This window comes from Musa acuminata, chromosome BXJ1-6, assembly GCF_036884655.1.
Source record: "Musa acuminata AAA Group cultivar baxijiao chromosome BXJ1-6, Cavendish_Baxijiao_AAA, whole genome shotgun sequence".
Taxonomy (NCBI): Eukaryota; Viridiplantae; Streptophyta; class Magnoliopsida; order Zingiberales; family Musaceae; genus Musa; species Musa acuminata.
The window spans coordinates 2052645-2068866 of NC_088332.1; the positions used below are offsets into that span (position 1 = coordinate 2052645).

The 16222-nt window shown below is 39.5% G+C and overlaps 3 protein-coding genes across 5 annotated transcripts; all 3 read right to left on the bottom strand.

Annotated features, from left to right (window-relative positions):
- Window positions 1–780: 780 nt before the first annotated feature.
- Window positions 781–11195, bottom strand: LOC103986550 (G-box-binding factor 1). 3 transcript variants are annotated; one of them, XM_065185846.1, is made up of 14 exons: window positions 10867–11195; window positions 10418–10785; window positions 7791–7941; window positions 7521–7705; window positions 7004–7114; window positions 5984–6902; window positions 5770–5856; window positions 5497–5636; window positions 5362–5419; window positions 4994–5039; window positions 4735–4913; window positions 4405–4482; window positions 2427–2552; window positions 781–1301 (listed from the first exon to the last, which is right to left on the bottom strand). In XM_065185846.1, exons 6-14 carry the CDS (start codon window positions 6215–6217, stop codon window positions 1206–1208), a joined length of 1044 nt encoding a protein of 347 aa, XP_065041918.1. In that variant the 5' UTR covers window positions 6218–6902; window positions 7004–7114; window positions 7521–7705; window positions 7791–7941; window positions 10418–10785; window positions 10867–11195; the 3' UTR covers window positions 781–1205. The 3 variants fall into 3 exon arrangements, with proteins under 3 accessions (XP_065041918.1, XP_065041917.1, XP_065041919.1); XM_065185845.1 differs by having other exon boundaries at window positions 5497–5657; window positions 10867–11193; XM_065185847.1 differs by lacking the exon at window positions 781–1301 and adding an exon at window positions 2834–2927 and having other exon boundaries at window positions 5497–5657.
- On the bottom strand, window positions 7034–11019 carry LOC135677928 (outer envelope pore protein 24, chloroplastic-like). The gene is made up of 4 exons (XM_065190334.1): window positions 10867–11019; window positions 10616–10771; window positions 10418–10558; window positions 7034–7114 (listed from the first exon to the last, which is right to left on the bottom strand). The coding sequence occupies exons 1-4, from the start codon at window positions 11017–11019 to the stop codon at window positions 7034–7036; spliced, it is 531 nt and encodes a 176-aa protein (XP_065046406.1).
- A 1046-nt stretch (window positions 11196–12241) lies between the features above and the next one.
- LOC135675570 (phosphoglycerate kinase, chloroplastic-like) lies at window positions 12242–15759 on the bottom strand. Its single transcript, XM_065185849.1, has 6 exons — window positions 15098–15759; window positions 14100–14177; window positions 13753–14013; window positions 13215–13532; window positions 12859–13017; window positions 12242–12712 (listed from the first exon to the last, which is right to left on the bottom strand). The coding sequence occupies exons 1-6, from the start codon at window positions 15512–15514 to the stop codon at window positions 12503–12505; spliced, it is 1443 nt and encodes a 480-aa protein (XP_065041921.1). The 5' UTR covers window positions 15515–15759; the 3' UTR covers window positions 12242–12502.
- Between the last annotated feature and the right edge of the window lie 463 nt (window positions 15760–16222).

The window sequence follows — 16222 nt, forward strand, 5'->3', positions numbered from 1 at the left end:
ACCTGGGTAGGGGTTCGATGTGATGTGCGCTTCGTGTGCGTGCGGTGTTAACGTCGGAAATAATAAACAACGAGTGCAGTGCGAATACGTGTACACCGACTCGGGAGACGTACTTGTCACACGTTTCCCTTGTGACATACTCGAGAGGGCCACCTCGCTGCCATCTGTAGGAAGCATTGACACGACTTGGCGTGGAGTGGCACCGAGTAGAAGGTTTAATCGCTTGCCATCACCGTCAGTGGTACTATTGACTTATCACGTTACACACTTTGGCCAGTTTGCGGATTTGCGACTGAGAATTACTACGTTCCTATTGATTTGTCACACTTTGACCAGTTTGCGAGTTTGCGACTGAGAATTACGACGTACCTGTGTGGTCTGCATCACATCTCTCAGGTGGAATTCTACTCTGTCCGTGATCATCACTTGGTCTGCGCGACACTTGGAACACACTAGTGGTTATTTTACTTGCCACCTCTGCTTAGATCGTTATCCCGTGCATACTTCATGAGTGGGTTCTCCTTTTGCAGTTAAATTGATATAGTCATCTCGATAACTGTCACAATCAAAACATAAGAAACACTGTGGGCTTTTGTTTGCTCTACATGACACCCAAATGCTAAAGGAGAACCCAGAAACCGAGGATCATATTCACATTTGCAGAAGAGTTTAGCACAGTAGAGTAGTGACTGAAGCAGCACGGAAAAGATCGAGACTATGATACATCCAAAACTCAGAGATATCGATCTGAAATTGCAAAGCAACAAGAGTCTATGGGCGTCAAGATAAATCAGGCACAACCATCAATCTTTTGCGTAATAATATTGACACACTGTGGCTATAATTCAAGTCAATTTACACTATAAGAAAAATCAATATCAGACTTTTGACTATATTAAGACAGTTAGAGCATCAATTGAGCTGTTTCTATCCTCCGTAATCTTTCACACCAGCAACACCAGTTATTAAATATCTAATGTAGCTCACTCCAAAGGCCAATCTGAAACTGGTTCATCGAGAAGGAAAAAGATGGCATAAAACTACTTAATTTGATCTTTAAGTATACATCCAGCTATGCAGACCCTCTCCATCAACTAAAAGTGTCGAGAGCCCAAGGCCAGTGGAGTGGTCGTGGAACAAGGCAAAGGCTACCTTGGAAGCCTCGTATAACAAGTTAGAATTAGTTTGACTTTGATGAAAAAGGGTCAACTGCTGGCAACATCTGATTGCAGCTTTGATACGTCAATGCTGCTGCTCAATTCAGATAAGAATTCAGGCCCGTATCTTTGTTTCAAATCTCCCTGTTCCAGTAAAGAATTTCAAAGCTGTATTAAAAGCAATATACACAACATAGAGAGAAGTTAAAAAGATTAAATGTATTTCTAACACAAGCACCATATCATTTTAAAAATAAGGAAGAAAAAGAAAACCATGATAGGGATTTTTGGGCCAACATATACGGCAACGGCTCACAAAAATAATCGTAGATTACAAATAGATTTAATTAATGCGCCAACAAGCCATAATCGCTCAATACCATGCAACCATAAGGCTTGCATACTGAAAATTTCTCCATGACCATGATAATACACGTTGCTTATTGAAGCTTAAAAAGGAAGCACAGAGCCGCAGTCATATTGGTCGAAAAATAATTAAAATAAGAATTACTAGTAAAATCAACTTTACAATAACAAAAGCTGATTGTAGAGAAAGGGTATATATGGGGTTGAGTTAAATACAGAACAACCCAATGAGACCTAATTCTTCATGAGCAACAGGCTTTATTTGATACTTGTATAATAACAAAAAATTTATGCATACCCAAAATAATATTACCATGGGACTGAAGGAATGCTAGTTAGATTAGAGCCTCCAAAAGTCTTAACAATTAAAGAATAGATGAACCAACACACATGCACGTAGAAAGAAAAAAGATTGCACATTATGTTGTATACGGAAAGAATCACTTATGCACGTGCCATATTCTGGTCACAAAGACTGTTACTAAGATTGTGTATGGGATAGTGTCAGTCCCACCCCCACATGTTAATTGTTGGCACAGAACAACAAATGATTATTACATCCACATTGCACATTATATAAATTTTTTTTACTTGTAAAATGCCTGATCAAGAACATAAGAATTGAATTTTAAATGATACGTAGGAGACTATAATCTGATATACTTAAAAAATATACTATCAAAAAGATGCCCAACTCTTTTTGGAGGCCATGATTGGTCCATAGGACTGATACAGGATATATGTATTATGTAGCAAACGTGTCCCGGATTAACAATTATAAACAATTTAGATTATACCTGACAGGTATATGACATGTCTGGATGATATTTGGGTCTATTCCAGGTCAACAGGTAAAATGACAGTCTTATTCACATATACACTACCAATAATAAAACCACTAACCGTGATTGATTTATTTTCAGCTTCCAGTTCCCCACACAATTTCTGGAGGTTTTCAAGTTCTACTCTGAGTGCGCTGTTCTCATTGTTCAAATCAGTCACTCTCCTTGCCAACTCTTCACATTCTTGCTGACAAAGGAGGATGATAAAAAAAAGAGATTAGTATTCAGATGATTACAACATCATGCACCCATCTCACTCCAAGGTTAAAGAAAAAGAACAAAACACTGTTTTCAGTACAAACCACCTAAATATGACCATACAGCGACCAAAGAAACTAAAGAACAACTACTGAATCATGAAAAAAAGAAAAAATCTCAAAGTGAAGCTGCACAGAGAGTCCATATATCAAGTTATTATATCAACATCATGTTAATATACCTCAACAATAGTCTAAAGAAGAGCATTACCTGTGTAAAAGTCCCCTTTGAATCGTTATTGACAGTTATAACAGAGATGATACTCAACAACCGAGTAAAACGCATAATGGGCTCTATCCAACATCTAAAACCAAAGATATTAGGAAAAATAAAGAATCAAAAGTCCAGAACTGAAAACTAATGGGCTTAGTTACTAAGCCAAATTTCACTACATTGTAAACGGGAGTAGTTTTTAGAATTGTTGAATAGAAACAGATGCATCTTATTGAACTAATACAGCTTTATCCCATATATTATCCTAACAGTTGAACAATTAAGTGGTAAGCATTGACAACCATAAGAGTGGAACTACTAAAACTCTTAGAACCACTCAAACAAACAGTTGCAGGTAAGTATAAATGCATTGACATGTATGTTATACTTGGACATTGACCAATCTAAAAGTTATGATCAGTGAAAGAAATGGACCTTTTTGTTTTTGGGGCATAAATGCTGTAACATATATAATGGTAATTCTTAACATATCGCAATTTTAGAGAACGGAGCACTAGCTGAGAGGAGGATTGCATTAGGTATATGACAACTTGCATCAAACTTCACTAGAACAAACATGAACATGGACTTCTACTGAAAAACCATTGACAGAGAAAACATCAGAGAGCAACATATCACATAACCAAAAAGGTTTATGCAACTTTGAACCAAGATTAAAAAAATATAGGTACAAAGTAGGCTTTATAAATAAAAAAAGATTTAAAGAATCAGAGACAAAATAACATTATGAAATTGAGTCAGAAGAATAAAGACAATGTTATAAAAAATACAAACTTATCTACACATGCCAGTTGTTAAATATTTTGCAAAGAACCAGGTCTACAATAAGAAAATAACAATATGACCATGTTGACTGGAACAATAACCAACCATAATGTATACCACGTAATGGAAATAATGTCTGAATATCAAGAACATAAAAAGGATAAGAAAAATAGATGATATGAAGCTTTATCTGCTATACAATCAAAACAATTGGAAGCATTTTCTGAATCTCCCTACAAAGAGTTTTAGCAGTATTATTTTCTTTCTCTAAACAAGCAGCCAGAAAATGGTAGAAAGAAGGGGTGAAAAGAATAAAAATGATGAGCCAAAAAAAATAAAACCCTAACCTAATCTAACAGAATGACCATAGTTATAATTTCTCTACCCTTTATGACCCAAGCACTTAGCCCAAGTAATTATCTTGGAGGGAGATGAAACCCTCCATTATTCTGTTAAAAATTAATAAAACATACAAGCATATCAGTTTCGTTGTCAACAAATTATAATCTTGGCTACCTGAAGCACATCAAGGCCATCAAGATGTGCTCTCCTGACAAGTCAATAAGTAAAAAACATTTGTCGTATATTTTCCACTTAAGCAAGCCCTGATATGTCACTTAGTGAAAATGTATGTTGTACTTTCCACATAAGCAAGCCAGTCAAACCCTCTTGTTCACCTTAGCAGGAAACTAGGAAATAAAAATTAAGATTAAAAAAACAAAGAAGTGATTCATTTTCTTTTTTCAGTACATAAAATGATGTTTAAGTTGCCTAAAGCATACCTGCTTCCTTAACCTTGACCTCCTGGCAGACTCCCGATTAGACTGTTTTCTTCTCTCCCGCCTCAGGTCACGTTCGTCCTGCAACATACTACTGATCAGTGAAAATTGAAAAAAAAAAAAAAAAAAAAACCAAAAGGAAAGGAAAGAGAGGATAATCATTTAGGTGACAATTTTTGCTGGATGCTAGATACTTCAGATATGCAGTTAAATCAAGCATGAGACATTGTCCATGATGTAATAGACTAGTCATTTGCTAGATCCACTGCTGTTCATGCATGACCTGCTCCGGCCTATCATTACTGGTCCAGAATTCAAGGCACTAGACCCCACCTTTCTAGGTACAGATCCAGCAGGGGAAGCACCCCAAAAGTCCATCCCGATATTCAAATTAGTTGGAGGACCAGGCAATGCTGCTCGTCCTGGGGCTGAGACTGGAAGCTTTTTGGCAGTCCGCACTCTTCCAGCAGTACCGCTATTACCAGCAGTGTCAAAGGAATGAGAACCTTCACCTGAGCAAAACCTGTAGGAATGAGAATCATCGCAGAGTTGCCAATTGATGAAGACAATAGTCATCTACCACAGAACTTACCTTCAGTTGTATTTCCATAACTTCTTTTTCTGTTTGGGGAATGTTCCTAAATATTCGAGAAAGCTTAGTGTTAAGAAAAATGAGTGAAGTACTCCACACACTTACAACAAACAAAGAACCCAAATAGAAAGATTATTGATAAGAAACCAAGCTAGAGCTGTACTCAACCACAAGAGAAACATACTGACACATAAACAAAAAGAAAAATCAGCCACATATGTCAGCATGTAACATTGCCTAAAGAATTTGTCCATCAAGTGGTGCAAATTTGGAAAGAACCTATATGTTTCTTAGTGTCACCACCAATGAGGTGACCGGTCAACAATCAACAAGATAACAACCACAATAAAACTGAGAGATTTGCTTACCTTTGGTTGGTCATCGTCTTCTTTAGTATCTGATGACCCCTCTGTTTCACTGTCATCACTGCCCACAAGATCAGATAGTTAATAAAAAATTCAACAAACTATACAACTAGCACGAGTTCAGCTAGCAAAGCTGACCTCTGCGAGGCATTCTCACCAGCACCAGAGGCCCCTTTACCATCATTCCCTGATTTTCCTGGTGATCCCTCTAAAATTTTGGAAGTCCTCTTGCTCGTCGGCTGATTGTCCTTCGCCTCTGTCGGCCTCCCTTCAATTTCCTGGGTTCGAAAAGCCACGCCCTAAGAAGTCATCAGCACGAAAAAATATCCTCCGTCACGAACCCAATTTTAATTTGACAACAAGGGGTAACGACAAAAAAGGGTTAAGGAAAGACACTCGAGATAGGTTTACCGCGTTTATCGGAGGTTGAGCATAAAACCCCCCTTGCGGATAGAACGAAGCGTAAGCAATCGGACTGCCGTAGGGCGGCATCACTTGCTGGATATATAATTACCCCAAAACAACCACGAAAAAATACGTAAATAATTGATATTTAATCTGCAGATAAACTTTTTCCTGTGCAACCCCCACCAACCCACGCACCGAGAAAGATTAAGCAACGAACCTGAGCTCCCCAAACGACAGGCTGCGCGGTTGCGATGGGTGACGGGGAATAGAAAGCCTGAGGCATCACGGCGGCAGCGGCGGCTCCCCGGTCGTAGAATGCCTGAAAGGAGGCGGACCATTCGGGGGGGACCAGTGCAGTCGCCGGCGGCGCCGCCTCTCGTGGGGCCTTGGAGGAGGTGGAGGCGGAGCTGGCGCCCGTCGTCCTCTTTTCCTTGGGCGAACCCATGGGCATTGAGGGTAAGCTTTAATCGCGACACGTGGACACCACACGAGCAGCGATGCAGAGCGGGAGGAGGGGCGAGACGGTGGCGAGTAGGAGCTTGACTTGGCAACGACGTGAGAGAGAGATCTGAGCTAGGGTTTCATTTAAGAGTGTGTCCGACGCGGGGATAGAAGGCATCCACAAAGAGCCAAAACAACTTTACACCCAATCGTTACGGGAATATCATACTCGATGACGTGTCAACGAGTGCGGCGTTAGAACTGGAAATTGCTGCTTAAATGGAAGTAAGCGCCCTCGAGACGACGCGTGGGACCCAAACGCCGGTCAGGTTCCACTGGACTTGACATCACCTCTGAGGGGCACGTCAAAAACAGGCAGCGTTGAGGGTCCCGTTCAATCTGTCACCGCTAAGGCACCAAACAGGAAAGAGGCCCTTCTCATTGGCCGCAACTCCCGCGAGGGCGGGACGGGCCGATGAAGCAAGAGAAACGGGTGGGAAACGTTTGTCTCTATTCTTGTAGGCGTAAGGAAAGCGCGTGTTTTATTGCGTGTACTTACGACACTGCTCGATTTGGAAACAGAGGGAAAGAAAATGGAGATGGAGTGGGAATGAGCGTGAACTGATGGAATATATGCGTACCTGCCGCCGAGTCGTTCTTCCCCTCGATTGATGTACATGTATTTACGACAATACCTTCATGTATTTACGACATAATCAGTGAATAATTAATAATTCAAGAGGAAATTAGAAAAAGCTATCAAGATGGAACGAAAATAATTGTTTGATCAACATACCCAATATTTCATCCAAGTAAAAGAATCATATTACATCTCGTAATTCCACGTACTCTTAGCAATCAACTTTGGAACTTTTTGTAGCTCTGCTAAATTGACAGTTGCAGATATCTGCACAGCAAAATCAATCATGAGACCAGCAAAATGGCATTTCACATGCAAATTAAAAGAACAAGATATCTGTTATACAATAAAGAGAATGGCGGTGCGACACTAACAGAGAGATAAGTGGATTAAATGACTAACATATTGTTAATTTTACACTAACCTTTTAAGAAGCAGAAAAAAGAAACCATGAAAATTCAGAGGTGATGATTATTTGATGAACAAGGAGCTTCTAGTTTGTAAGATAAGATATGATTCAACAATCATCAAAATGAAAATTGAGCTGAAGACTAGTTAAATTGAACAATACACTATAAAGATAAAAGCATGGTAGGATTCCAAGAGGTACATGAAACTACAAGGGCAGCAAATTATCAAGATACTTGATATCGTTACAACTAAAGAAGTTTACCATATAATATAATGATCTCATGGCAGTATAAATGCCAATCTGTCGCCTTCATGACGATGCGCTCACCCGTGCATGTCTAAGGGCCACGTGGTGGTGTAGCCAGTTCGCTGAGAGGTCAAGGCACTCTCGCTCGGCTGTAGATTGAGCAATTGTCAGTGCAGACCTGTATCATGCAGATTTTGCATCTGACCCAAATTGATGCCAATTAGATGAATAACAGAAGTAGACTAAGAGTTGATAAAAACTTTAATTGCTTCCAATGTGACCAACCTGACTTTTACTTGATCACCAAAGCTGACAAATTCATCAAAATCCATTCTACTAACCATATAACATAATGGTCTCATGGCACTTTAAGCACCAATCTGGTTGGCTGTAGATTGAACAATTGTCGGTGCAGATGTCTGTCATGCTTTTGTACCTGATCCAAATTGAAGCCAATTAGATGAAAAAGAAAAGTAGACTTGGACTTGATAGAAAAACTTTAGTTGCTTCCATGTGACCAATCGACTTTTACTTGATCAGCAAACTTGATAAATTCATCAAAATATTTTCTACCATTATATACAGCTTAAAACATCCCAAGAAATTAGACCACAGTAGACCACTTCCCTATTTTATTTTTGGTGTTTCTTCTTCTAAATCTTCCTTCTGGTTTCTTGAGTAATTTAGGACCCTTCTTCTAATGGTCAGCTACATTTTCTCCAACTACTTGTGAAGAGACATTTGGCTGACAAGGATATGCACTCTGTGGGGTTCAGATCTCAGATATAGATAATGGAATCAGAGTTATTACCTATATAACCAGGTCACCTCTAAGCAGATCAAACCTGAAAAACCAACAATCGAATGAAAAGAATCTAAGCCCATCTAGAATAAACCTTAATAATCAAAGACCCAATTGAATCCTAACTTAATTCAGACACCAAATATCCATCATCAGGTGAAAGGTCAACCCATTTAGCCTCAAGCCATTCTAAATGTCACCATAATTTTCTTCATAAAATCCAAGAAATTTCATGTCTCCATGAGTTGTTTTTGAGCCATTTTAATACTCATATCCTAGGGAAGTCTATCGACATGTTTGTTCTATGTTAGTTACTTGAATCTAACTCAAGCTTTCTCCCACGGTCTGACTTGCAGCCTTTGTAGCTGGTAACTCAATATCAGTCTGAAAATGATCTACTAATTTTGCATTTCTTTTTCAGCATTCGATCAACTATGACAAATAAATCCATGGAAAACAGCCTTGACCCTTTCTGCAACCAGTGGTTCAGAAAAGATATTAAAATAATAAAAAGCATTACAGATGGACAAACAAACAAAAGAAGTTGCACTGTTGGAGTCCAAGACCATAGAAAGTCACAAGAACACTATGGTGTAACATATGTTAAGAACATGATAGCTTAAGAACCAAATCATAGTTCATCAAGTGCACTTTGAGTTTGTCATTTCGTGAATGATTATGCTAGTAATAGAAATGATGGTCTGAACTTTGTACATTAATATAACTTGAAAGTTTGATGCTATAGGTGATCAATCCTTTAAAAGTGTACCAATTCAGGAAGTATTCCATGTAAAAGCAATTATGTGACAAATTTTCAATAAGTTGTTCCGTAGACAGTTTACACCTACCATTTCACAATAGATTTCTTTGAGTTAAATTTAAAAACACTAGAATAAGAAACAATTTACCTGTAGGATCAATGCTCTAGCTGGAAGTTGTACTCAGAAAAGCTAAAATTGTTTGTGAACATATCAATAAAGAAATCTGAACCATCTAACACAAATAACAAATTAGACCAAGATTTCATCAGTATTATTATTATTATCTAATGTTGTCCAAAGAGACCCATGCTGTTTAAATTATGAAACCAACTTATAAACAACATAGACAATTCACAAGGAGCCTCAGAAAGCAGAGATCCCAATTTACAGGGTATAGCAAAATCAATGTAAAAGGCTTCCTTGATAACAAATGTAAACAAAAGCATCCATTGAGCAGATCTGTACTCACTATTAGCTTGCCATTTGAGTATTAGGCAGAAAAGTATAGAAGTTACCAATCTCAATCTAATCAATGAATTGAAAAGAGGATAAATCAGTACAACTATATGCTTTTCAGGCCAAGAAAGGAAGCATCACAAAAGGAAACATGATAGAGGGATTATGGGTCCATCATGATTTGGAGCATTGCTCCTCCAATAGGATAGCAGTTCAATTCCTATAGGTAGATTCATGTATTCAATAATTGAGCTATTACCTTACCCAAAGGATTGAGGCCTCAAGCATACCGACCAAAAAACGAAAATGATAGGACCAAATTGAATACCAGCTAAATTAAACATGATGTGTGATATTTATGAGATCTAAAAATGAAGAAAAAAAAGTACCAAGCAGGTGTGAAGTTAAGCAATTTTAACAACATACAAATTTTATTAACAATCTAGAACCATCAAAACAAGGTGAATTTAGATAGGTATACACGGTCTAACATTGTTAAGAATTAATAGTCTAGATGCTCATTTTTACTTGCCTTTTCTTGATGAACAAGAAAAAACTTCTCGAATTGTGTGGATGCTGGCTTTAGCTTATTTTGTCCATGTAAATCATGTTCGGTGAGTTGATGTATGCTTTATGCAGCTTATAATCTACTTAAAACACTGTTTATAATCACAAGTGAGAAACTGACTGGTAAAAAAAAAGGGCAGAATCAATAGGCTATTTCTAGAAAAGTACATATGAGAAGAGATCATCTTCATTTGTGATCCAACTGCATATCCCATTCTACTCTTGAATACGCCTTTACTCTTAACTAGTTATCTACACACATTCCACTGATATGTTTCTCCAAATCGAGAAGGAGAAGAATTTTGGCAGGGGTGATCGTGGATTACCTTGAAGCAGCCGTTGACAATGGAGTCCTTGCTCCATTCGATGCCGAGATTCTTGTTGGTGGTGTAGTAGGTGGCCTCGAGGGAGTCTTCCCCCTCGAACTTCCTGGTGAGGGCGAAGTCCCAGGCGTTCTTGGACACGTCCTAGCAGGGTTCCAGCACAGTCCGCCGCAGCTCCCCGTGTGCGTAGACGTACTTGACCTTGCAGGCGCCAGGAGTGCCGAAGGAGTAGCTGACGGAGACCTTGTTGGAGAAATCAAGGGCAACGGAACCATCGAGGGCCGCCCGGTTGTCCCTCGGCGCGTGGGTGTAGGTCAGATTCACCGTATTCTCCATCAGCCGGATTGAATTCATGAACTGGAACCGAACATCTAAAGACGAAGGGAAGGGAGAAAGGATTAAGCGGTCGATAAATCGATCAAGGTATGGAATGAATGGACTGGTAGATGGACCTTGGTGGGAAGGTGGCAGTCGAGGATGAATGCGCCGGGCTTCTCGAGGGAGAGGACAAAGGTGGCATCGGATATGGAGGCCTTGAGGCGGACGTCGCCGGCATCGATGGCGCTCTCGTTCACCTCGTATCGGCCCTTCAGCGTAGCCTTCATCACTCCTCTCGAACTCCTACTCCTCTCCGAGGGTTTGGGATAAGGAGAGACGGAGAGAGGGGAGGTTGCTATGTGGAGTCCGCCGGCTGATAAGCTACAACATGGGGGCAGGAGAGAAGCGCGCTTTGTGAGTCTTCGTGTGCGTCGATGGCCTCTTCTACTTATCTATTTATCGTCACCCATAGTTTTCAAGGTTTGCGCAGAATGAGAGCGAAGATATGTATCGAAACGTGCGGCATAACGCCACAGATTTTTTTGGTGTAGAAATGTTAACCGCGCACTCTTTGGTCATAATACTACAGTAAATACAAATGACTCAACGTTGATTAAAAATAATCGTAAACTCAAAAATGCGATACGACTAATTATAGATTATCTGTGCAGTTAGTTATCTTTAATTTCTCGATACTTTTACTTAAAAAATTATATTGATATTTCTATAGTTATAAAAGTAAAATATTTAGATTTAATTATCCTAACATCATCAATTTTTTCAAAAAAACATAAAAACGAAGAGTAAAAAAATAATTTTAATATTTTAGTTAATTGTGACAAACAACATCGATGATAACGGACGACGATGTCGTTGAAAGCTGTGGGTGGCTATTGTGAATGAAGAGAACAATGATAAAAAATGATGGTGGCTATCGTGAATGAAGAGAACGACGATAAGAGATGAGGACTGCTCGATAACTACGTTGACGACGAGTATGACGATGTCCATCGAGAGCTCGATAACTGCTTGCCTACCAACCTTTCAAAGCATTTCTTTTTATCGATAACAATCGTGTAGAATAAAACTCCTCCAACGAGCCCCTCATCTCCTCTTTTTCATGCTCATGTCAAAACTAACACAGTAATGAGAGGAGCGATAGAAGCTTTGGCAATCCTGACTTCGGGTCGAGCAATCCGTCCAATGAGTCAACAACAAGGTAGCCACCATCTTCGTCCTAAATGCCTCAATAGTTAACACCATCTACCCCGACTTCGTTGATGTAGTTGTCAAGCAACGAAAAAACCATCGATACAAGTGTCAAACGATTCTTTCATCGATAGGCAACTACATCGGTGTTGACGATTTATAACTAATCCCTTTATGATAACTAAAGCAATTCGGTGAACTGTATTTTTCCAAACAAACGATTTTGATCGAGCATTCAATATTGTAACCGTAAAGGATATCATGCAACAGAGAAAAGATTGCAAAATCAGGCAATAGGCATAACAAACTACACGGCATCTTTGACCCACTCGAAACAAGAACGTTTCGTTTTGCCATACTTTGTGACAATCTCAATGAATAAAAAATGAACTACAACAGGGTGGAATGCACTTATTATGAGTGATCCCAGGAACTTGACAGCGGCAAACTCTTAAATCTCTATCCATCCTCTTTTGGGCGAAATAGAGGTGAAAGAGATCATCACATTGACAATTATTATTGGGAAACATAAGCCAGCACCTCTGGTAACAAAGTTTAGTCTCATACAGCTACAGCAACTGCTTCATCCAAAGCAACAACTCCTGGAAGCTCCTTGCCTTCCAACAACTCCAAGCTAGCTCCACCACCAGTTGATATGTGACTCATCACATCAGCAACTCCAACTTTCTCGACTGCAGCAACAGAGTCTCCACCTCCAATGATCGTCGTCACCCCCTTCCCGCTGAGCTCTGCCAACTTCTTTGCAATTGACTGCCATGTCAACACAATCAGCCAAGCTTTCTTTATAGGTGTATAAGTGTTAAATGCAAAGTTATAGAAACTTTATTCAACATTATCAATAATTTAAAACCTACATCGGTCAAACCATATTGAGTAGAAGACAAATTATCATTTACCTCAGTTCCCACAGCAAACTTGTCAAACTCAAAAACTCCCATGGGACCGTTCCAAATAATGGTCTTGGTTGTATCCAATGCATCACTAAATGTCTTAACTGAATCCGGTCCAATGTCCAACCCCATCCAACCATCAGGGATTTCAGACGCTGGCACAACCTGCAAACAGAATCGTCATTCCTTCATCACCAATTGTTGTTGTTTTCTTCACTAGTAAAATATAGTTGAAGCTGTTAACTTGAAATCCACAAACCATTATAGTGAGAACTTTAAGTTTAGACTACATGAGATGTGTGATAATCGATAGTTTCCTAAGGCCAGTTATGAATTTTAATGAAGATATTAAATTAGCAAACCTTGCTCTCTGCATCAGCTGCAAATTTATCTGCAATAATGACATCAGTTGGTAACAAAAGAGACACGCCCTTCGCTTTGGCTTTTGCAAGAAGTGATGATGCAAGCTCAAGTTTGTCGTCTTCTACCAAAGAAGAACCCACTGAGAAACCTTGTGCTTTGTAAAATGTGAATATCATCCCGCCACCGAGAAGAAGGATATCACACTTCTCCAACAGTGATTCAATCACCCCAATCTTAGATGATACTTTTGAGCCACCTACAATAGCTGCAAACGGTCTCTTGGGGGTTGAAACAGCACCAACAAGATAATCAAGTTCCTACAATTACATGGAAGAATCAAGGTTAGGAAAACAAACATACAACAAGTATAAAAAATGGTAACCATTTGAAGTCTGCAAATCTAGAGCAACACGCATTAATTAAAGTACAGAACTGCAGAATTCAAAATCATATCAGCGTATACAGGACTTCCAAAGAAAATATATAGGTCTCCTAAGTACACATGCCTGACAATTTGGTATTAATGTCTATAGTCACCTTTTGCAAAAGAAAACCAGCGACGGAGGGCTTCAGGAACTTGGTGACACCCTCTGTTGATGCATGTGCTCTATGGGCCGTTCCAAAAGCATCATTCACATAAAGGTCAGTTAGTGCTGCAAGCTTCTTTGCGAATTCAGGATCATTTTTCTCTTCCTCTTTATAAAATCTAACATTTTCAAGAAGTAGAACGCTACCTTCAGGTAGAGCATTAACCAATTTTTCAACTTCTGGTCCAATACAATCATCTGCTTTCTCAACCTGTTTGTCATAAAGGAATTCATAGTAAAACAAGACACTACAATTATGCACTTCACATAAACATACAAGTTAAAACATGAACATACCTTGATTCCAAGTAGTTCAGAAAGCCTAGGCACAATTGGGTTCAAACTGAATTTTGGTGTGACACCCTTCGGGCGTCCCTGATTTGGCAGATAACAAAAATGTGAGTTCAGAGTCAATGGTTGTAGCTAATTGAAGAACAAAATACAAATTAAAGCATTATCTATCAAAGTCCAAAATGCATTGTGATACATATATCACAAAAAAGATAGCCATAACCAGAATCTTTGCAATCAACTTAAAGTTGTATGCTTTTGTCACATTTCATACCTATAAAAGTTAGGTATTTAACTGAAACCATAGACTTACAAATATGTCTACATGGATTACCACACTGTCGAAAAATTTTCAAAACAGATGGAAGCTTAAATAATACACCAGAAACTTCAAAAGCGACAGTTAATTGGCATAATTTACTATATCTCCAGGTACGAGGACAAATTTAGTCCACAGTGCAAAGGCAGAAACTTAATCAAGTATCTCATGCATAAAGCCTACACTATATCCGAAAGAATAAGCAAAAAGCAACCATATATATTTCTCATGTGGATAAAATGTATGAATTGAGGGGGGAGGATAATAAAAAAATTATATTAGTTTCATCACAAATATAAGAGAACCAAGAAAAAAAATCTGCAGTTTCCTAGTAAATTCTGTCCTTTCAGATTAATTTGATATAGAAATACAAAAATGCTTTGTGGATTGTAGTAATACTGAAGAGAAGTAATGGGCATTATAGTTCCCATTGCTGTCGTGGTAGTATGTTTGCAGAAAACTGAATGATGCAAAATCTGATATCCTAACAAGGGTAGAGGACCAAAGGGCAATTCGTGCCATGCATAACAAGTTGGATAACTGAGGCCATAACATCGAAGAAGATCAAAGACTAAATGATCATATGAAGTACCATATTCTGGGCAATCACTATATCAAGCGGCCAATGACATAATTCCGAATAATCAAGAAACAAATGAGTTGACCGAGAACGGGAACATCTCACCAGATGACTGGAGAGGATGACTTTGGCCCCATTGCTGATCAAGTGCTTGATGGTGGGCACGGCCGCCCGGATCCTGGTGTCGTCGGTGATGTTGCGGTTCTCGTCGAGGGGAACGTTCAGATCCGCCCGGACGAATACCTTCTTCCCCTTGAGGTCGGCGGCGGTGAGGTCCCCCACGCTCTTCTTGACCATGGACGCCACCCCGCGCGACCCCTTCCCGCTCCTCCCGGCCACGGACCTGATCTTCGCCGCCACGTGAGCCGCCAGAAGCGGGTCGGCCGCGGCCCCGGCGAAACCCAGCCGCCGAAGCGGCGAACGGAGGGCTACCGCGCCGGAGAGTAGCGCCGCCGCCGTCGTCGACCGCCTGCGGGAGGAGGTTGGGAGGAGGGAGAAGGAGGTGGCGGCGGTGGAAGCCATGGATCGTAAACTCTTCGCAAAGGCGAGAGCGAGAGAGAGAGAGAGAGAGAAGCCAAGCAAGGAGGTCGCGGAGACACGAGTGATGGATTAAAAAGTAAGGAGGAGGGGGAATGTGATGTGGAGCAGAAGCGGGGATTCGTGGATTTTTCTTATCGCTGAAGAGCGGTGGAGAGCGAGGGGGTTCGATGAGAAGATTTGGGCTTCGTTTGTGGCGTGGGGTGGGAGAAAGGAAGGTGGAGATGACGAAGTCGTGGACTCAATTTAGCATGGCTTCCCTTCTAATATTCTATTACATAAATCATAAACCTCCACAATATAATAGGGTTTATTGCGTAACATTTCTTATTTTAAACCTCCGAAATTGTATTTTTAATAGTAACTAAATCCAATAAAAATAAATTTGCATACATATTTATATATACACATATTTCCTCAAAAGTTAGTGGTTCTACATTTACCATCAACTATATGTTTTATATGCCATTGAAACTCCAATTTACATTTTTATGTATTCCTCCTAAATTTGATCAAGCGAATGTTTTAGATGGATGTTAAAGGTAGAGTGACCTATATAATTGGAGAAAGAAGTATATTATATTAAATTCTATAATTGGATTATTAAAATTTCAATTTTAACGCATTTAAATTTTCAAGAAGATGAGCGCCCATTATTTAACTATAGAGGTTAAAATTAATAATTAATTATGA

What these genes read in the sequence shown, in the direction of transcription:
- LOC103986550 (XM_065185845.1), bottom strand. Translation starts at nt 6,217, where the DNA reads ATGCCCATGGGTTCGCCCAAGGAAAAGAGGACGACGGGCGCCAGCTCC. An exon ending in TTATGGAAATACAACTGAAG is followed by an intron (nt 4,914 to 4,993) that starts GTAAGTTCTGTG and finishes GGTTTTGCTCAG; the next exon opens with GTGAAGGTTCTCATTCCTTT. An exon ending in CTGAAAATAAATCAATCACG is followed by an intron (nt 1,302 to 2,426) that starts GTTAGTGGTTTT and finishes TTACTGGAACAG; the next exon opens with GGAGATTTGAAACAAAGATA.
- LOC135677928 (XM_065190334.1), bottom strand. Translation starts at nt 11,019, where the DNA reads ATGAAGGCTACGCTGAAGGGCCGATACGAGGTGAACGAGAGCGCCATC. An exon ending in GCACTCCTGGCGCCTGCAAG is followed by an intron (nt 10,559 to 10,615) that starts GTCAAGTACGTC and finishes GAACCCTGCTAG; the next exon opens with GACGTGTCCAAGAACGCCTG. An exon ending in TTGTCAACGGCTGCTTCAAG is followed by an intron (nt 7,115 to 10,417) that starts GTAATCCACGAT and finishes TTTGCTGTGCAG; the next exon opens with ATATCTGCAACTGTCAATTT.
- LOC135675570 (XM_065185849.1), bottom strand. Translation starts at nt 15,514, where the DNA reads ATGGCTTCCACCGCCGCCACCTCCTTCTCCCTCCTCCCAACCTCCTCC. An exon ending in CTGGTTTTCTTTTGCAAAAG is followed by an intron (nt 13,533 to 13,752) that starts GTGACTATAGAC and finishes ATGTAATTGTAG; the next exon opens with GAACTTGATTATCTTGTTGG. An exon ending in AGTTTGCTGTGGGAACTGAG is followed by an intron (nt 12,713 to 12,858) that starts GTAAATGATAAT and finishes TTGACATGGCAG; the next exon opens with TCAATTGCAAAGAAGTTGGC.